Source organism: Harpegnathos saltator, unplaced genomic scaffold (genome assembly GCF_003227715.2).
Source record: "Harpegnathos saltator strain DR-91 unplaced genomic scaffold, Hsal_v8.6 scaffold2, whole genome shotgun sequence".
Classification (NCBI taxonomy): domain Eukaryota; kingdom Metazoa; phylum Arthropoda; class Insecta; order Hymenoptera; family Formicidae; genus Harpegnathos; species Harpegnathos saltator.
The window spans coordinates 423,042-442,289 of NW_020229983.1; the positions used below are offsets into that span (position 1 = coordinate 423,042).

General features: G+C 53.5%; 1 protein-coding gene across 3 annotated transcripts in view; it reads right to left on the minus strand.

Moving 5' to 3' along the window:
* Sema2a (Semaphorin 2a) overlaps positions 1 to 19,248 on the minus strand; it is a 430,460-nt gene that overhangs the window by 175,147 nt on the left and 236,065 nt on the right. Inside the window, exon 1 of one of the 3 annotated variants that reach the window (XM_011153981.2) lies at positions 5,566 to 6,933. The exons of the other annotated variants lie outside the window; for them this stretch is intronic. Coding sequence (XP_011152283.1) covers positions 5,566 to 5,743 — 178 coding nt within the window. The 5' untranslated portion in view covers positions 5,744 to 6,933. Of the gene's footprint in view, positions 1 to 5,565; positions 6,934 to 19,248 lie in introns of those variants that run through there. 3 annotated transcript variants of the gene reach the window in all.

Consider the following 19,248-nt stretch of genomic DNA (forward strand, 5'->3'; position numbering starts at 1 on the left):
TGGAGGAAGAAAGGAAAGTCTTCCCTCTCCCTCTCTCTCTCTCTCTCTCTCTCTCTCTCTTTCCTTCGCTGGGGTGGACGTAATCCTGTCGTTGGAATATCCGACACTCCTTGACGCGCTCGCGCCGTCTTCGTCGAGGTCTCCGTACTTTTTGTTTCGCGTTTCGTCGTGTGTATATATGAAAGAGAGAGAGAGAGAGAGAGAGAGCCATATGGGGTGCTCTAGCCGGGGCTTACATCGCGAGCGGATTTCACTCGAAATAAAGGAAAAATGAAAACTAATGCCGCTAAAGCTGCTCCTTTTCGGACAAGGACGTGTAAGCTGTCAAATGTACACGCGTTCGGCGTACGGGCGCGAGAAAAAATAGAGGACGTACGTTTAATTTAATTCGCGCGTTTGTAAAACTCTTTGTACGCGGATGGGAATTAAAGTTCGCGCGAGCGCCTCGAATCCGATTAAAGCGACGATTAAAGTGAAGCTCACGCGACGGGTTTAGGTTAAACGGCCGAGAACTCGCCGCTCTTCGTTTCCTATCCCGTCGTAATACCCGCTACGAGCCGCGAACCGCGTTCGAGGACTCCGCGTTAGCGATTACGTCAAAGCGACGAGGAACTTACCAACTATATTCCATCGCGGACGAGCCCGCGAGAGCTCGTGAATCGATAGCGCGGCCGCGACTATCTTTCCCGTTTGGGCGCCGATTTGCACCGACACTTTGCCCTCCTCCTCCTCCTCCTCCTCCTCCTCCTCCTCCTCCTGCCATGACTCGCGAGCTTCGCGGAATTTCGCAACAAAGTTGCCGCTTTTGTGTGCACGCCCACCGACGATCGCGCGCGAACTTGGGTCGTGTCTTCGCGCGCGCGCGCGCGCCACGCGTCTTCGCTCACCTCCGCGCTCTTCTTTATCCAACGCTTCCGCCCTCTGACGCCACGTCTCGCGGACAAGTTGCTGCAGTTCGCGCTTTTTATCGCCGCGGCAGGATAGACGGAGAGAAAGAAGATAGACAGACAGACAGACAGACAGAGAGAGAGAGAGAGAGAGAAGGCTCGCAGAGGTATAGACTCGACGGGACGAGGAGAAAAAAATCTGAAAGCGGCTAAGAACAACAGGAATAATGCATAGCCAGAATTAATCGATTTCGTCGGCGTTTTTTGCGACGGCGTCGCGCGTCGCGTCGCCTGGCGTCGCGCCGAGCCCCCGCGAAATCGGTGCACGCTCGGACGCGACTAAAGTTGCCCCCCTCTTTCTCACGCGCTATACACCGCGCTGAATCGGGAGCAAAACTTCGGGAATGATTTGCAAGAGTTGAGCACGGGTTATGCCGGTCCTTTCACTCGCGATGGCCGTGGAAGACGTGGCCGCGCGCTCACGCGCGCGCGAGGGCCTTTTCAAAGGGAATAATTCGGCGTCGCACGAAAGCACCCGCGCCGCTGCTTCTGATGGTCTAACTTCGCAGGCGGACTTCCAAAGGCAGTGTGTCTCGGCATTCATGCTGACCTGACCGCAGGAATGCGCGGCTTCGAATACCGCGCGCGCACGGCTTGAGTCTTAGCTGCGGTCGCTCATTACGCGGCCCTAACGGAAGCGATAGCGGGCAGGAAAGGGATGATACAGGCTGCGCTGCCGGTGTAAGGACTGGCTACAGTCTCGCGACGCAGTTGACTCGTCGAGCTTTTAATCTCGGAAATCTTTGGGACCTTTGGCCGGCCAAAGGAAAACTTTCGCAGTCCATACGGCACTCACGAGCGCAACCGCGCTCTTCGCGGTTTCTCTCTTTCTCTCCCTCAATTCTCCCGCTCCTCTTTGCCCGGCTATTCCCGCAGACGTCGCTAGCAAATCTCCGTACAGTGCAAAGAGACCGCGCCGCCGGACGGATTTATCGACGAATTAGGGATTTATCTCCGCCGAGGAGAAGTCACTCGCGGACGGAAGAACGTGGAAGGAAAATAAAAGGAGAGACGCGCGGGAAGAGCAGCGGGAGCAAGAATAAACCACAAGAATGAGTAACGAGACGCATCGCTCAAGTCGCGCTAAAGAAACTTGGCCGAGTCCTTCTGCGGCCGCGTGCCGGAGAGCGCTCGACGGCGACGGCGAGATCCAGCGGGCCGCAGTTTGGACTCGTTAGTGTCGCGAATCTCGAGGCTATTGCTTCTCTCGAGACGCGCTCGTTTGATACAACGGGATACACAGTCGTAGGGAGTTTCGGGCAACTTCATTACACGCGCGCGCGCGCGTACGGAGGGTTACACGTCAAATATGCGTGCAAATTAGATCAGCAGATCGGTTTGAGAAGCCCGTCGAAATTAATATCCGTTCCGTTAGTTAGCAGAGATCCGGTAGGAAGGGCTTAGGATTCACGATCGCTTCTCGCGGTATTGGCGTACACCTAGCCGCAAGTACAGATTAGATCAATGTGTCATGTTGCGCGCTCGAGTGCGACAGACGCGTTGCATGCAAGGCGCGCGAGGTGCGCGCAGACGCCCCCCCCCCTCCCCCGCCGCTGCGCGCCTTGACGTCGTCTACGCGACGTGCGTCGCAAATCTTCCGGGTGAGTCTCTCTCGCGTCCCGGCTCGCTCAGCGGTCACCGATCTCCCAACAAAGGCTGTTTGAGAGAACGATCCGAATGTGTATCTTATCTCTCGGGTCTCAAGTTGACGGTTCACGCATCGGCGGCGGCGGCGATTCGCGGTATTTATGCGGCGTCTCCGCGGCGCTCGCAAGCTAGGCAACGCTCGAGCCGCAAACACACCGGCGGGCAAAAGTAAGATTGGACGATCGCGCGCGTGCGAGAGAGCTCTCGCAGCGGCCGTTACTTTCGCCGCGGTATTCGCGGAACGCGCAGCGCTGGAATTAGTCAACGATAACTCCGAAACGAGTGGCAGCGCCGAGTCGCGAGAAAGCCGCCGCGCTGCTCTGCTGCTGCTGCTGCTGCTGCTCGCGCTTCGCCAATACCGCGTGAATGTTGGCGCGAACGCGAGGAACCGACATTCCACGCGCACGCACATTCCGCCGGAGTAAACGGTAAGCCGGAGCAACAATAACAACTATCGTAATGAAAATTCCGCCACACCGGCGCGACGACGAGGGAAGCACAGACACCACGGGTTAGCCGGTGTCGCAGATCCCCGAAAAAAAAAAAAAAAAAAAAAAAACCACCCGGCTAAAAACATCACGGCTAGGAACGGCGAAGCTTCGAAACGTGGGCTCTGTCGCCGGCGAACGCGTGCTTGCGTGCGTGCGTATGTGTGCGTGCGACGCGATCGTAAGCAACGCGTCTCCCCAGCATGCGGTCTCTTGCTTATACGCAACACATGCGAGAGCCCGCACGCACGCACGCACGCACGCACGCACCGGCGATACTCTCCATACACGACCCAAGCCAGCCCAGCCGGCCAGTCAGCCAGCCAGCCAACCAGCCAGCCAACCAGGCAACCAGGCAACCGTCCGACCAGCCAACCGACCATTCCACATTCCATTCGACGGTTCTCTCTCTCTCGCTCTCTCTCGCTCTCTCGCTCTCTCTCCCCCCGCGGCACATAATGAAGTCAGCCCGGCGTTCTAAGCCCCCGTAATATCGTGTGGCAGGGTCCTCCCCGAGATAATATTAGTGATGTATGCTAACGGGCATTTCGGCCGTTCGTTTTTACGTTCCGCTCGTACCGTCCGTTCTTTTAAACCGATTTATACTGCAAAGCGCGCGCGAGCGGCGCTAAAGTGAGGGCGAGGGAGATGGGGAGCGACGTCCCTCAAGAAGAGCGCGAGCTTTAATCCCGGCCGTGCGTGTGTGTGTGTGTGTGTGTGTGTGTATGTGCGTGTGCGTGTGTGTGTCGCAACGAGAAGAGATTTCGCACCTTGCCGGAAGTGTCGAAGCTTTTGTTATCCGACGGCAATCGTGTCTCGCGGGCGTGAATTAAATCGCCGAGGGTAATGCAGACGTGACACGGAGACTAAAATGGAATTTTTACGGAAGTAACAGGGAGAGGGGATTAAATGGGCAAATCTTCGAGGTGAGATTATTCGGCAGAAAAGATCGCGCGTGTCTAACAATTGTTTCAATTTTACCATCGTCTCGGGGAAACGCTTTCCATCGTCTCCGTTTCTCGCCACACTTTCCAGGACTCTATATCATTCTACTCGGAAATGGCTTTTGCTTCTTTCTGACGGATACGTGACTGTCCCTGTGACCGCTGTACATCAAAATAGACGGTGTGAAAAATGTACGCAACGAGATACAAGCCAAAGGCAAATCCCAACTCGTTGTTTAGACCAACCGTCTAGGACCGCGCGCGCGACCTTGGCGGCGAGAGAATCGGGCTGCTCGAGAAATCGCTGCCGCGAGACGCGCTTTGGCGATTACGAAGGAAAGTGAATGGTACCCGACCGAGTTTTCTATAATTAGCTCCTTTGAAAATCCGCCCGCTCCTTGGCGGAACGCGCCAATCGCGTGTGTCATCGATCATTTCCGCGCGGAGCGCGTTGGTGTGAACGATCGAGAGTCGCCCGCGCGAATTTGTGTTGCAAATGACCGGCCGGCGCTCGGCGAAGTAAGCTCCGAAGTCGTGCGCTATTTCATTCGGACGACGCATCAGCAAAATTAATCGCGATCGATATCGCGGCTGCGAAAGTTGCACTCGTGGGCGCTCACCGGTCGCCGCCGCTGAGCGATACGACGCGCGTTAAACGTGACCTCTCGGGAGAACGCGGAAGACAAAAGGCGAGAGGAACGTGACCGATGCGCGCGCACGCACGCGCGCGCGCGAATATTAATACGCATTAACGTTGTTAATTTTTGCGCCAGAGCGCGCCGCGCTCGTCCGAAACGCCTCGCAGCGGCACGTCGAACTGTTTTTTTCTATTCCGCGCCTCGCTTCCGCCTGATGTCGGCAATATCGCGCGAGCGCGTAACAAATGTTGCGTAATACATCCTAGTGCACAGGTTACAACTTCCGCGTTATCCGCAATTCCCCGTATGTATGTGATCATTCCGCGAGCATGTGTGGGGCCAACTCGACGCGAAACATGCGCCGGAGCCTCCGTCACGTTGCGGCGAGCGGCAACGCGTTCGACAGTCGATGAGAGCGAAAAATCACGGTACCACGTGGGGCCACGTCGCGCTATCGCCTCGCTCCGTCCGTTTCCGCTTCCGTTCGCGCCGAGCCACAACAGCTCTGCCCTACCGCAACCGAAATAATCGGGAGTTGGTCGAAACACTCCCACGGGAATATCGTCGTAGCCGTGTGTGTGCTCTCGTCTTTCGGCTCGCGACCGCGCGGCTATCTCGCGAGCAATCGCACCTATGCGATCCCTGCGACCGACATCGAGAGACGACACACACCACACCTGCTGATAACGTGACGTGGTGACTTTATTCTCACCCGGTCGTCACGTGTGCGCCACCGAACGACCAAATACGAGCTCGAGTAAACAAACGGTCGATGTTTACATGGAGGGCAACGTTGTTTATCGCTGTCACCGTACGTCACGCGAGACATTCTTTCGCAATGACCTTCGCGCGCTCCTTCTGCCGCGAGTTCGTCTCGTAGAAAAAGCGCACTCTCTCTCACCTTTGTGATGTCGAAGATGCGACCGACCGCAGCACGGCTGCTCGAAGTAAGCGTGGCCGGGGTGAGCGCCGGCGGGCCTGTTGGCCACGCTGGGACTCAGGAGCTGCGCCGCGACAGCTGCGAGCACAGCTGCCCTAAGCATCGTCATGGCGTCCGATAGCCTCTGCCGTTGCATCATCACGAGGAACCAAAACACCTTTTCACTTCCGCCCGAACTCTGTCGCACGCGCGTCCACGAGAACGAGGAAACTGCGATCCGCGGCTGCCGCGCTAATAATTCCGGAGCATGTCGCGCGCGCGCGCGATCGACCGCTCTCGTCGACTTCGGTCCCCGGATGACGCGCAGCGCGCGCGGTTACAAAGGACCGCGTGGGCCGCCCTGGCCTTGGCTACAGTAGGTAGAGACTCTGGCCGCAGAGCGTGGTTGTTGCCCTTTGCTGCTGGCAACGACAACGACGGCCGTTCACCGGCGTATAAAGCGTCTCTCTCTCTCTCTCTCTTTCTAGCTCATTCGCTCTCTTTCTCTCCTGTTCTCGTTTAATAGTCGTCCTCTGTCGAGCTCCTCTGACAGGTATACTCCAAGGCAGAAACTCGACCGCGTGCTGCTCCCCCTTCTACCTTCTCTCTCACTCTTTCTCTTTCCCTCTCTCTCTCTCTCTCTCTCTCTCTCTTGTTCGTTCGCCTCCTTCCGCGCCGCTACGGAGGACAAAGGAATTCTCTTCCTTCGCCTTTTACTCCTCGTGCGCGCTCCGGTGCCCTCGAGCGAAGCCGCAGGTGAGCCCTTAGAACGGCGAACGATTCTTGTGGCGACCGCGAGAACGTAGATTCCACGTTGATTTTTCTTACTCCTCCGCCGGCGTTGTCGTGCGGTGCCAAAGTTAGTTATCTTTCTGTGATTCGCTCGGTTCTCTTTGCTCCTCTCTCTCTCTCTATCTCTCTCTCTACCTTCAACGAAGCGGCCCAAGCGAGCGATCCGTCATTGCCGTTATCGGATGTGTTACTAACTGAGGAAATCTGCATCAACTAAATATAAAGAACGAGCCGCGTACGATGTCACATCTGTTGCTCGAGTGGGGGTCGCGATTTCGCAGCCGACGCGCTGTTTTACTTCCTATCGCGCGTACATCTCGCCGATGGCGGGACGATGTCGACGCGATGTCGATCTGGACGGCGGACGAGTGCTACGTCACAACATGATTGAACCGCTGACGTTGAGACGATCGCGACGCTATCCACTGGCGACTATTGTTAGATACGAGACGAACGGCGGTGATACAAACCTCCCCTGCTGGAGGCCGCGGCACGACTGTTACCCTGTGACGCGCGTTGCCGCGTTCAGCCGCGCTCGGAGCTGCTCGGCCGGCGTCGGCTCCACTCGGCCAAAGCCGCTTCGGCGGAGTCGTGCGGCACGACTCTATGATCCACGGCCGCCGCCGCCGCCGCCGCCGGCTCCTCACACAATCCGGAGTTACTCGCTCGCCACGAAGAGGCGAGGAAGCGTCAGCCCTCGATATTTCTCGTAACCCTCGTGCGCTCGCTTTTTATGACGGCCATGAAAAATTTTAGGTCGCGCGACAGCACGGAGGCGAACGGATGCTCCGAGTCGGACTTTACGGCACTTTCAAAGGCGCCGTCTGAATTATGAAGAAGCTCCGCGCTTTTCTGTGTTTTTTTCTTTTCCTCCCTTTTTTTCTTCTTTTCTCTTTGCTTTCTGTCGGGGCCGAACCGAACGAAACGCGTCTCCTCTTCCCCCCCCTCTCTCTCTCTCTCTTTCTCTCTCACCGTATTCGAAAAAACTCCGATAAGCTCCTTCGATTTCGAACAAATCTTCCGGCGGTTCTCTCTCTCTCTCTCTCTCTCATGCGATCGAAGCTCCATACTCCGCTTATCAACGAGCGCGCACGAGACGCTGATGAGAAATATGTCATTTGTGACCCATTTGTTTGGCCAAAAACGATATTCGAGGTCGATGTCCGTATATTCAAGATTAATGTTTCGCGAGTGATTAATCTTTGAGCACCTTTGAGAGACAACGCAGAGGTAGTACAAGAAATCTGGAAATCAGAAGATTTCACTCTTCGTAATTTAATTTTCTTCCATTTGTTTGGACATTCCTGAATTCCATACGAATCGTGTGTCTTCGCTAATTTATCTGGACAGCTAGTGGAGACGAAGGGGGACCGAATTATTTGGAATAGAAAGATGATAATACCTAATTGAATTTTGACATATATGCACGCACAGTGCCAGTTTTCGATTTGATAGTTGATGCAAACGATGACTAATTGGAGTGAAACGGTTAACACGATTATTCCGACTAAATCATTTCGTTAGCGAAAATTCGATTAACGCTCTACTGTGAGCGCGTGCAAATTTAATTATAACGTGCAAGCGAGATCTTGTTATTCTAGACGACTATTCATATTATTTATACGAGTCGGGCACACGGGAAGGAGGATGCATGGTCGACGCGATCTTCCGCCAATCTCCAACTACCATCTTCTTTCGTACACAACTCGCACAGCTTTCAGTCGCACTTGTAATGCGGGACGCATGCGCGAATAATTGCGACAGAATTGAACGGAATCGCCGATGTATGACTATCCGTCGTGGAGGCAACGCGCGCGTGTTTCCCGCCCAACGTCTTAGCGGCATCTCAAGACAGACCGATGACGAGACATCGCATTATCAGAATCCTCTTTCGCGATCGCGAAACGGACATGCCACAGGGAATTTCTGAGAGGGCAAAGTACGCGCTGCGCGGAGCGCGGCCGCTCGCATGACGCGCGCGCCGTCTCGCAGGACGCCGCAGGACGCCGCAGGACGCGGTATATGAATAAGTCGATATGCTAATGCGAAAATCCTCCGAGTTAGCCGAGGCCGAGTCGCGCGAGAGGAGGAAGAAAGTTGCGGCGCATACATCCAGGCGCCCGCGCCGGTACAAAGTGTCTCGGGGTAACGCGGAAGCGGAGACAATTTTGTAGCCTCGTAGACGCCGCCGACGGTGGTACCAGGTAATACCGTCGTAGCCGAGTACAGACCACTTCCTTTGTTGTTCGCGGGGCTGCGCGACTCGGGGGTAAGGGAAGTCGTAAGAATTTTAGAACAAAGGGAGAGAGCTCGACGAGGCGAGCCGGTGTGGAGAAGCGTGGCTTTTCTCGGGTCTCGCCCGGCGCTACGCGAAGATGCTCGGTCGTTCGGTCGGGTGCCGCGACCGACAAATCCACCGGTCGCTCTATCCCATTTCATTGAAATAGTTTAGAATTGCATGAGGCTATTCGGTCGTCCGAATAGCCTCCTTGCCCCAGCCGCGCTTGCCATCGTCGCGCCGTTTCTTGCGAGCGCTCTTACTTCGCCGCGGTGCATCCGAGAAGCGCCGTCTCTTTTCGCGAGAGAATGCGTAGCGCTGAGGAGCCGGCAAATGGAGCTGGAAAAACCGTAAACCGTGTCGTCGCGTTCAACGTTTGAAATATAAAGCGCCGTTGCGCGCGACACACGGCAGCGGGGGCAGAGGGGGGGGGGGCGGCGGCGGCGGCGGCAGCGCGGAGGGCGAGGGAGACGCAGACGCGTTCGGGAAAAAATCGTGCCCGTCCGCGTCGCGGCGGAACAGAAGAGAGGTAAAATACGCCGCTCTGCAGATGGATGTGCTGAAGAAATTATGAGGCGAATTCCGATGCGAATTTTACGACGTCGGGATTGCACGTTCTCATCTTCGCCTTGGAATAATACGTCTCCGAGGACTGTCGCGTTTTCTTACTTACGATCACGTAAGGTGAGGAATGAATAAAGAGAAGTCCAAGAGCAGGACACTTTGCATAGAAAAAAATTTCTCTCTCTCTCTCTTTCTTTTTATACGTCGGGAGGCGATCAGTCATGCAGACCGATGTTACTTCACGGATGACATGATCCTTCGTTAGTTCCACTTCAATAGCAACGGGCCTCTCTGATCCGCCGTAAGACGCGAGTGATAAGACGGCTTTAGCGCGCGATATTAAATATTCAAAGACGTCAAATCGCGTCCACATTATCCTCTTATTCCGCGGAGGCGCCTTGCGCGCCTTTGAAGATCCCACGCTTCGTTGCGTCTGAGTCGCGCGAATCGACGGATCCCTTTTTCGTGCGAACGAATCGAAAATATTTGTCGCCGCGTGGATCAACACAAAATCCGCGTCCTCAGTTTAACGTAGCTCCAGGTGTCTCGCAATCTCGCACCGTCTCTCTCTCTCTCTCTCTCTCTCTCTCTCTCTCTCTCTCTCTCGCTCTCTGTTTACCTCTCTTTTCCGCATCCCCACTCACCATCGACGAGTCGATAGTTGCTAAACAATTCCGGTCAGCTGCATTTTTTTTCCAGCTATGCATTTCCCGCGACCGTCGCCGATTAATCCAGAGAGCGGCAACGTATTCGATGCAAAAGTGGCAACTTGACGTTTCAGTAAAGAGAGTTATCCGTTCACGTGTAACGCACGATCGTCAGTCGTCGATTAATTATTTACATCAACTTTATATATTCACCTCTCGCTCGTACCTTTTAACATTCTTCTTGTTCTTATAAACTGCCGATTGCGTGTTACATGCAAACGGCAATAATCCTCTTTGTTGACACGTACGAAACATCAAGCTGCCAAAATGTCACTTTTTCTTCCAACATGTTCCCGCTCGCTGGACTATTCGACAGTCATGAGAAACGCACAGCTGGAAACGATGTGGCCGGCTGGAGACTTGTAACAGCTATCGATCAATCGATGGTAAGCGTTATCCGCGATAGCAAAGACTCTTGGTCGGCCGCATTCGTTTCTACCTGCACGTTTCCGATGACTGTTGATCAATCGAGGAAGCGGCAATGTATCCAAGACACAAGTAACATTTTGACAGATTGACGTTTCGTACGCGTCGACATACAAAAGAAGTATTCTACTTGTAAAGTGATTTTTCCCATAGTCTCATATTCTAAAGCGAAGCCTTTTACAGAAGAAGGATTCCTCTTTCGATAAAGCGATTAGAGTGAATTTATCTAAAATTTATTAGATATTATTCTAACTGTTTTTCTCTTGTTTCAAGAGAATTTCCTCTTCCTATCAATTAATTTTTTTCTTATGTAAAGAGGAAGAGGTTGATTTGAATGTTCGCTTATTTTGTTCGGTCATGCTCTACCTCCTCAGACATGAGTGAAAAAATAACTATATGCTCATGGGTCAGAATATTTGGAAAACTTTACAAAAGAGTTATATATGTTGCTATAACATATAAACGAAGATAATTTACCCATATTTGGTCAAAGTCACAGTTTATAATCTATTGCAAGAAGTTGAATAATATATTCTTTCTTTTAACCATGTTTCATATAATTGGTTATGACGAACGTCTTTGTAGCTATAAAGTCCATAACAAAACTGATTGGTTTGTTATGATGATTTTATTTCATTCGTCTCTACTTATAGAACTGGAGCCAGAAGAACACACACACACACACACACACACACACATATATATACATATATATTACTTTTACGTTTTATATTACGTTATATATTATAATTATATAATAATTTTTTTCAAATTAACCAGTATAACCAACAAGAATAAGGTACAGTAAGAATAAATAATAACCCTCTTAAAAAATGTTAAATAATCTGTGCAAGAGGAAATTTATATTATTTAAAATCAATAAGATTTGCATTATATATATAACATACAATCCCTCTAACTTTAAGAATAATGTGTTTATAATATCTTCCTCGTAATTTTAGAGGAATCCTCTTGAAGCCATATATAAGAGTAAAATCCTCTAAAATTGAGATGATTCCGCTTGTTCTGAAATTGCTTTTCTTTTAGGCAGATAAAGAGGGCTATTCGCTCGTGTGTAACGCGCGGTCAGATGCGCGAGGAGAAGTAAAGACAGTTTGAAAAAGGCGACAATGTGCTAGATTAATGTATAAAATTCATATAATAAATAATTACATGTTACACACATAATCACACATGAGCGGACATGAGCCTTTGAACACGTTTCCTGGACTGATCGACACTCGCAGGAAACGCGTGCGGCCGGCCAACTGCCTGCTGCCCGAAATCGGTTTCAAAAGTTTGATTTTAGTTACAAGGCTTCAAACTAACTTAGATACATTCCGTAATTGATCAGCCGACCAATTATCGAGATAATAAGTGATAAAAAGTCTATCCATTTTTCTACCTAATATTGCAAAATTAATAGCCAAGTCTGTAAGCAGAGAGATACGGCCGTGACACGTCCAAGCGTGATTAGCTGATCATTTACGGGATGCATCCAAATTAGTTTAACGCCCACCGACCTTACTAAAACCTTAAACTAAAACCAAAGTTTCCGCAACCGATCTCGGAACGGGTCTGAAAAGTTTCTACTTACTATCGATATATCGACGCTGCAGCATCTGTGCGATTGGGAGTAAATAAAAACGCGCGTACCTCACGCAGGATAAATAAACAAGAGAGAAGGGGAGAGAAGAGGAGACAAATCGACGATAATTACACAGCGACCAAACCCGGCGCAGCGTTCTCGACGGGGAATAAATCCGTGACGGATAACGATGCGTTATCGTTATAAACTTTCACGCTTATACGGATAATCGGCGACAATTACCGTCTAATACGCGTCGGCGCGGCGGCCGCGACGCATCGTCCGTCCGTATCGCACGCGAAAGGCCCCTAAACAGCGGCCCGTAATTGCCCCGGCTGTCTCGTTCTTATTATTCAGTGTTTCCTTCCGCCGAGAGACACGACAGCGCCGGTATAATCGCGACTCGCACACGTACACAGCCGAGCGCGCGCGCCAACCTGAGAGACCGAGCCGCAGAGCTTGTACAAGCAGACGCGCCGCCGTTTCCACCCTCTTCGTCGGTGTCTTCCTCTCCTTTCCGCCGGTCGAAAGGTGTGTCCGTATGGGAGGAGGGTAATCCACTAAATTATACTTAATATCTATGCGGCACGGCTCTCACTTATCTCTCATCCAAAACACACGGTACGCATCGGGATCTCATCATCTCGTTTGGGGAGGCGAGAGAGACGTACGGCCCCAGCGCGGTCGCCTCCTCCTCCTCCTCCTCCTCCTCCTCCTCCGTCCGCGAGGGACCCGGCCGACATCTCACTTAGCCGCTAAGAATCCGTGTGTTCTTTTGTTCCACGAAATCCGCTTAACCGCCGTGGCTTTATCCCGGGCCGGGATACAGCCGGGAACACGTCAAAGAAAAAATGTTGAATTTACAAAGACCGCGCTGCGAGAGGAGGCATTAAACTTCGATGTAACATAAATGGGTTTCCGGAGGAGACACGCGTGCGTGCGCGCGTGTATGTGTGTGTGTGTGTGATTATCGAAAGACTATCGAGGGGAGGATGATACGTGTGGGAGGATGTGACCGATTTGAAAGAGTACAAAGAAGACGCGCGGCCGGCGAGAGAAGCGGGAGAAGACGATAGAGGAAGACGATCGCGTCGACGATAGAGGAAGGATCCGCCGACAATCGGTCCTTTCTGCAGGATTAAAAGTCACGAGCTACGTAGCGAGATGGCAACGCGCCCGGCGACGTCTTCTGATTTCTCATGCATGATTAATGGGGATCCGGCTCCGTTAGGTATCCTGTGTGTGCGTTCAACTCCAGCCGATTCTCCACCGTCGATTATGAAGCCGGCGCAATTCCCGTGTTCTCGCGCAATTACTCCCGCGGCTTAGATCGCGCTCCGTTCTAATCCGTGGAATACTTATTCGGTTGAAGCGTCTTTGATAAACGGCTGCTTCTAGCGCGCATCCGAACAAACGAAATTCGACGAATGCCAGCGGGGCAAGTGGGAAACTTTACTCTTTTACCTGCAGCGTTATCAGCGGTGTCTCTCTCTCTCTCTCTCTCTCTCTCTCTCTCTCTCTCTCTCTCTCTCTCTCTCTCTCTCTCCGCACTCACTGATATATCAGCTGAGCAATCGGACCAACTCCATAAAGCATTAAACGCTTGCATCAGGTTCATATTCACTATTCGGAGAGACACGCATATAACTCCTTACTATATTAAGCTCCGTTGGCTCAAGCTCCGTTGATCTGCATCGCCTGTACTACTACTTCGTGGAATGCCTCATCCATACATTAATACATAAAAAACAGCCCCAGAGCTATTGTTTCAGGATATTATCTCTCGTGCAAATATTTCGGGCAGACAGACTTCGGGAAGAGCAGCATCAGACTTATCGCAAACTCCACTGTGCAGGGCAGAAATTTTTAACCGATCCTTCAGAGCTGTTGCTCCATCACTCTGGAATACCTTGCCGGCGGCCGTTAGAAACACAGAATCCATGCCGATGTTCAACGTCTGCCTTATATGATCTCCTCTTTGAGGAGTCAAAAATGAGCTTACTTTGATGCGCGAACCTGTTTCGACACTGTAGACATCTCCCTGACTGCCTATTACCGAACTATATATTATTCATATATATTTTGTTTGTTTTATTTTTCTAAGTCTAGTATCGCGCTTGAGGGGACCTTGTCCCGGAGTGTTCAATAAATGACGCTTTTCTCTCTCTCTCTCTCTTTTGCGATTTAACAGGACGACCTGTAAGACACGACGCAAACTTTCCTCACCCGACATCTATACTCGACTAAAATTAGTGCACGCTTCACTTGCTGTGGAGCGAATCCATCGTCACGATAGCCTACCTATCCACCCTCGCCAAGACACCGTTCGCACGGGGCTATAAACAAGCACGCGGCAGCGTCGGCATCCTCGCTAATTTCAGTGCGGCTCCCGTAACGGGAGTCTGTGGTCGATTAGGACGCGTAGGCCGTGCAAAATGCCCGTGTGTCCCGCAGTCTGCATTCCGTTCTAATCCCACGGCGCACTCAGTCAGGTAAAGCGTCTTTGACGGAGAGCGCGTCGTCGTTGCGCGCGGCGCGTGATGGCTGTTGTGCGGAAGATGGGCGCGAGGGACGACGAGAGAGAGAGAGAGAGAGAGAGAGAGGTAGAGCAGGGGAGGAAGGGGCGACGGGGGAGCGCTCGAAGGAGAAAGAGAAGGCACGAGGGTACGACGGCCGGAGGCACAGGGTGTGATCATCAAAGTGACCCACACCCCGTTAAACGGCTCACGTCTCGATCACAGACAAGCCGGAGCAATGCCGAGCTGAGTGATACCAAGGGCTGCGCTGTGCCGCGCCGCGCCGCGCCGCGCCGCGCCGGTCGAGGGTGTCACGGTGGATTTAATTAATGCAATTTAGCATCCATCCATCATCTCTCGCGTTTTTGCCTTAACGAGGGCTGCTGCCGCAGCGGCGGCGTCGTCGCTGGCGACGCTAGCGTCGACTAGCGTCGATGCTGCTGCTGCTGCTAGCTAGCTAGCTAGCTAGCCGAGTACGGTGCTACTAGAACGCTGTCTATATGGTACTTTGATGACGAGCAAGCCTCTCTCGATTATATCGACACCTGGACCTGCCCCGGCGCAGCCCTCCTTCCCGCCAGGACGACCGCCGTCTCTCGCATCGTGGCGCCGAAGCTTTACGGTCAGCCGGCCATATTAAACTACGCTGTACAGGCAACACGCTAATCCGTTGTCTGTGCGGGTAACGTCGCCCGCTATGTGTGTGTGTGTGTGTGTGTGAGCCAGCTGTTGCCGATACGTCGCTCTCGCATCGGGGCAATCGTCGGGTAATAATAGTGAAAAAAAGCGGACAAAGGCGCACAAAGGTCTCGTCCCTCGCTCGTTTTCGTGCTAGTTTGGCCTTTCTCTCCGGCGCGCGCGCGCGCGCGCGTCTTGTCGGTAACCGCTGCAAACAAGAGGCGTCCGTCGCGTCGTGCCTCGCATTTAAGTGAGATGTATCACGCGCCGACGACACAAAGCCGTTTTATAGCTGCTCCCGTGGCCGCCCCTCTCGTCGCCTCTGACAGATTTGCTTGACGTCAGCGAGAAGAATTGGATCGCGCGAGAGCGCGTTGATTGATATCGACTTCCGATCACGACCCAGGTTTTATCCGCCAGCGCTCGATGATTCGGCCCTTGATATCTCTCGAGGACGCTTCGACGGTACGCTGTCTCCTCCTCGCGTCGGACCGCGATGCAACGATCTCCGAATGAGTTCGCACCGTCAAAGTTGCGACACTCACTTTCACTTTCCGCGAGACGAGACACACTGTGCTAGTCACGCTGTGATCAACGACGACGTTTCGCAACGGCGCAATGTGGAAGAAGAGCGCGCGTAGCGCAGGCCGATCGAACCGGGATTGAAACATGTGCCAGGGATCGGCTTCTGCAATGTGTGCTCGTTCTTAGAATAGATAGAGGAAGAGAGGTGGAGGCAACGGACGTGTAATCGCGCGCCAGGTAGTATCCGCTCGTCGGCTACAATGGCTCTCGATAAGGCGAACACGAGCGAGCGAGCGAGAGAGAGAGAGAGAGAGGGAGAGGAAGAGGGGGAGAGAGAATCTTCTTGCCAGCCGCGTTTCTACAATCGTGAAAATCGTCGCGATTTCAGGTGGGTTTCGGTGTTAAGCGAGTGTTCAAACAGCGGCGCAGCGCGCAAGGAGCCACGAAACGCGCTCCTGCACTCGGGCAAACTCGACGTACGGTTAACAGAAGTACAAGAAATAATATTGAGAGAGCGTACATGATACGCGTACGTGGTAACGTTAATAAGAGCCCGCCTCCGCGCTGAAGGTCGCACGTGCTCTCTTCTTCCACTTTCATTATTCGTCGCAAAGTTCGCCAACCAAGAGTCTCGCCGATCATCGCGTCCCGGGATTCGGTCTTGTCGCGTTTTAATCAAACGTTCTCGCGCACGAAGCGGCTGCACTTTGAGCGAAAATTGTGCCAGCGTTAATTTCATCATCGCCGTGCGTCGTTAACGCGCGATCGTGATGGTGCTCAGTTTCAGTTAGCCCCGAGCCCGATCGCGGGGGAAGTGACGAGGAAGGTTCCAGCGTTTTCAACAGCATGCCGAACGGCGGCGGCTGCGCGAGCGGGGAAATCATCACGGTGTGCGCAGGAAACGACGTGGGAAGAACAAGATCGCAATGGCCGAGAAGTTTGCACAGCCGAGAGCTTAGCGTGCTCGCGCGTACAGGATTACACAAACGCGAAACGGTTCCAGCTCCGAAATGGTACCCGGCATCATTTTGAGTTTAACGACAAAACCACCTGCACACACACGCACCTGCACACGCACGCACACGCACGCATACGCACACACAACGGCACTTTTACGCGACCGAGCAGATTATCGTATCCGTATCGAGCAGGTTAGCGATTCGCACCTGCTCGTTCCGTATTCCGCTTCGGATCTCGTTCTCTCGCTTAGAAACGCTTATCGAAAAGAAGCCACACACGCTTGCCTGTTCTGCGGCTCCCTCCCCCCCCCCACTCCCGCCGCCTACCTCGCAGGAGTAATTTTCGCGTCGCGCTCTAACCGATCCGTAGAATCGCTCAATCGCCAGCGACCGTGTCGTAATAGATCCCAGGCCGTCGGCGGATATACGCGAGATTGGACAACGCGATTGCGACAGTTAAACGATTCGCCGTGTATATCCAGCCGAGCCGGAAAAACGGCCCCGCGCGCGCGCGCGCGAGCGACACGCATTTCGGAGCGACTCGTTACGCGGTCCGCGCGATAGTAACTCCGATCGACATTGAAATATTAGTCGCGTTAGTTCTACAAATGGATTTCGCCCAGGAAGCGCCCCTGTCACGACAATACGTCGCGGCCATGTGAAATCCTCATATCGACGTTTATCTTCCGCCAGGTGAGAATAATGTATGAGGCCGCGAGGCCTTCGAATTAACCGAACGGCTGCGATCGGTATTAGATAGCGCCACCAATCCGCCCGGCATTTAGGTATTAATAATGATTATCGGAGAACGCGGTCTATCGCGGCGGCGGCGGCGGCGGCGGTGGTGGCGGTGCGATCAACGTTGCACGCACGATGCACACGTCGAATGAGCGCTTTTTCAGAGGCGACCCGACGAGAGACCGCGATTCGACCGAGCGAACGAGCGAACGAACGAACGAACGAACGAACGAACGAACGAACGAACGAACGGCTGAATCGCGAGATTCCCCGACCCGGCAGCAGGCGTCATCGAAATAGTCCGCGTAATTACGTTAACGAGCGTTGCTTGCGCCACGCATTAACTCGCGCTTACCAGCCGCACACACTTTTCGCGAGCAGACGCTCACGCGCGGCCCGGCGCAGCGCGCGCGGTCGCGCGCTCGATGAATGCCGGCTTAATTGGTGGGCGAGGCCTCTCTCTAATTATATAGCTGATTGTCGATGCGTCCATCGGCGAGCCGCCATCTGCATTACCAGTGATTACAGTGTGACGTCCGCTCTCGGAACGATCGCGCGTCCCCGCGCGCGCGCGCGCGCGCGCGCGCGGCGCCTAACTCTCCTGCCCCCGATCTCTCTCGGCCGACCAATTCGGCCTGATTATACATTCCGTTTTGGGGTATTCGGGCAGTAGTGCATTTTTCACGAGCAGTTAACTGAAGTAATTAGTCATTGGACAGCAAGCAACCGGAATAAACGCTCCGACCTGGAGAGGGAGAGACAGCGGGCGGATGAGCGAGCGAGCGAGCGAGCGAGCGAGCGTTTTGCGGCGCGCGCGGCGGAGTCGCGATCGATACGTCCCGCCGCGCCGCGTCGGTACGGAACTTTCGGGGCTTTAGAACTGTCAATTGAATGCCGAATACAGACCGAACGAGTATCGAGTGGCCGACAGAAAAGATCGATGCGGCCGTGTACTCCCGCTAGGTTTAAAGCGCAACGGTAAAACGTTAGGCGACGTCGCCGTCCGGAAGACGCGCAGCAGCCTCTCGTCCTCCGTTTCTCCGAAGTGTTCGCGGCGCGATGTATCCAAGGATATCATCCCTACGCTGCGCTGCGCGCGGGATTCGCAGTCGTCGCTTTGCCTCCCTCCCGATCCGCACTCGGCTCGGATTTTTTCGACGCGACGCCACGCGGTGCCGAGAGAGAGAGAGAGAGAGAGAGAGAGAGAGAGAGAGAGAAAGGCGCGGAAATAAAATAAAATGCTTGCGGCCGAACGCGGCCGGCCGCACGCTGTATGCAGTAATATTGGCATTTAGACCGCGACGTTATGAACGCCGGTTATCAAAAGCCGCGGACGGCGGCGGCGGCGGCGGCGGCGGCAGACGTATTCGATATCGTACTAGTGGCGTTATTAATTCCCGGCGGTTCCATCGCGTACACGCTCGGGACGATTGCCGTTAATCGTGTCTGCGGGCCGGTTAATCGTCCAGGTCGAGATGCTTGATTAAAGTGAAGCGGATGAGCGGCGAGATAAGCGGTGGAAACGGTTCGGCGCTGCCCGGTCGGCGTCCTTGCGCGGACCGCCGTCTACCGTCTGTGCGATTTTGCGCCTCTCTCGTTGCGTCTCTGAGCGTCCCTCTCTTTCTTCTCCCGCTCTCTGACTCTCTCTCTCTCTCTCTCTCTCTGTCTCGTCGCAACACCGACCCGCTTTCAATCGCCGACGACAACGACGAGGAAAACGAGCGAGAGGTTATTCCGCGAGCGGCGAATACCTTTCGCTCGGCCGAATCTCGCTGACGACACTCGGGCCGGAATAATGCGGTCCCTTTTCGGTGTTTCGATTCCGGAACAATAACTCGACATTATACAAATCAAACGGGCGTTGATATTCATGAACCCGCAGCCCAAGCCGGAG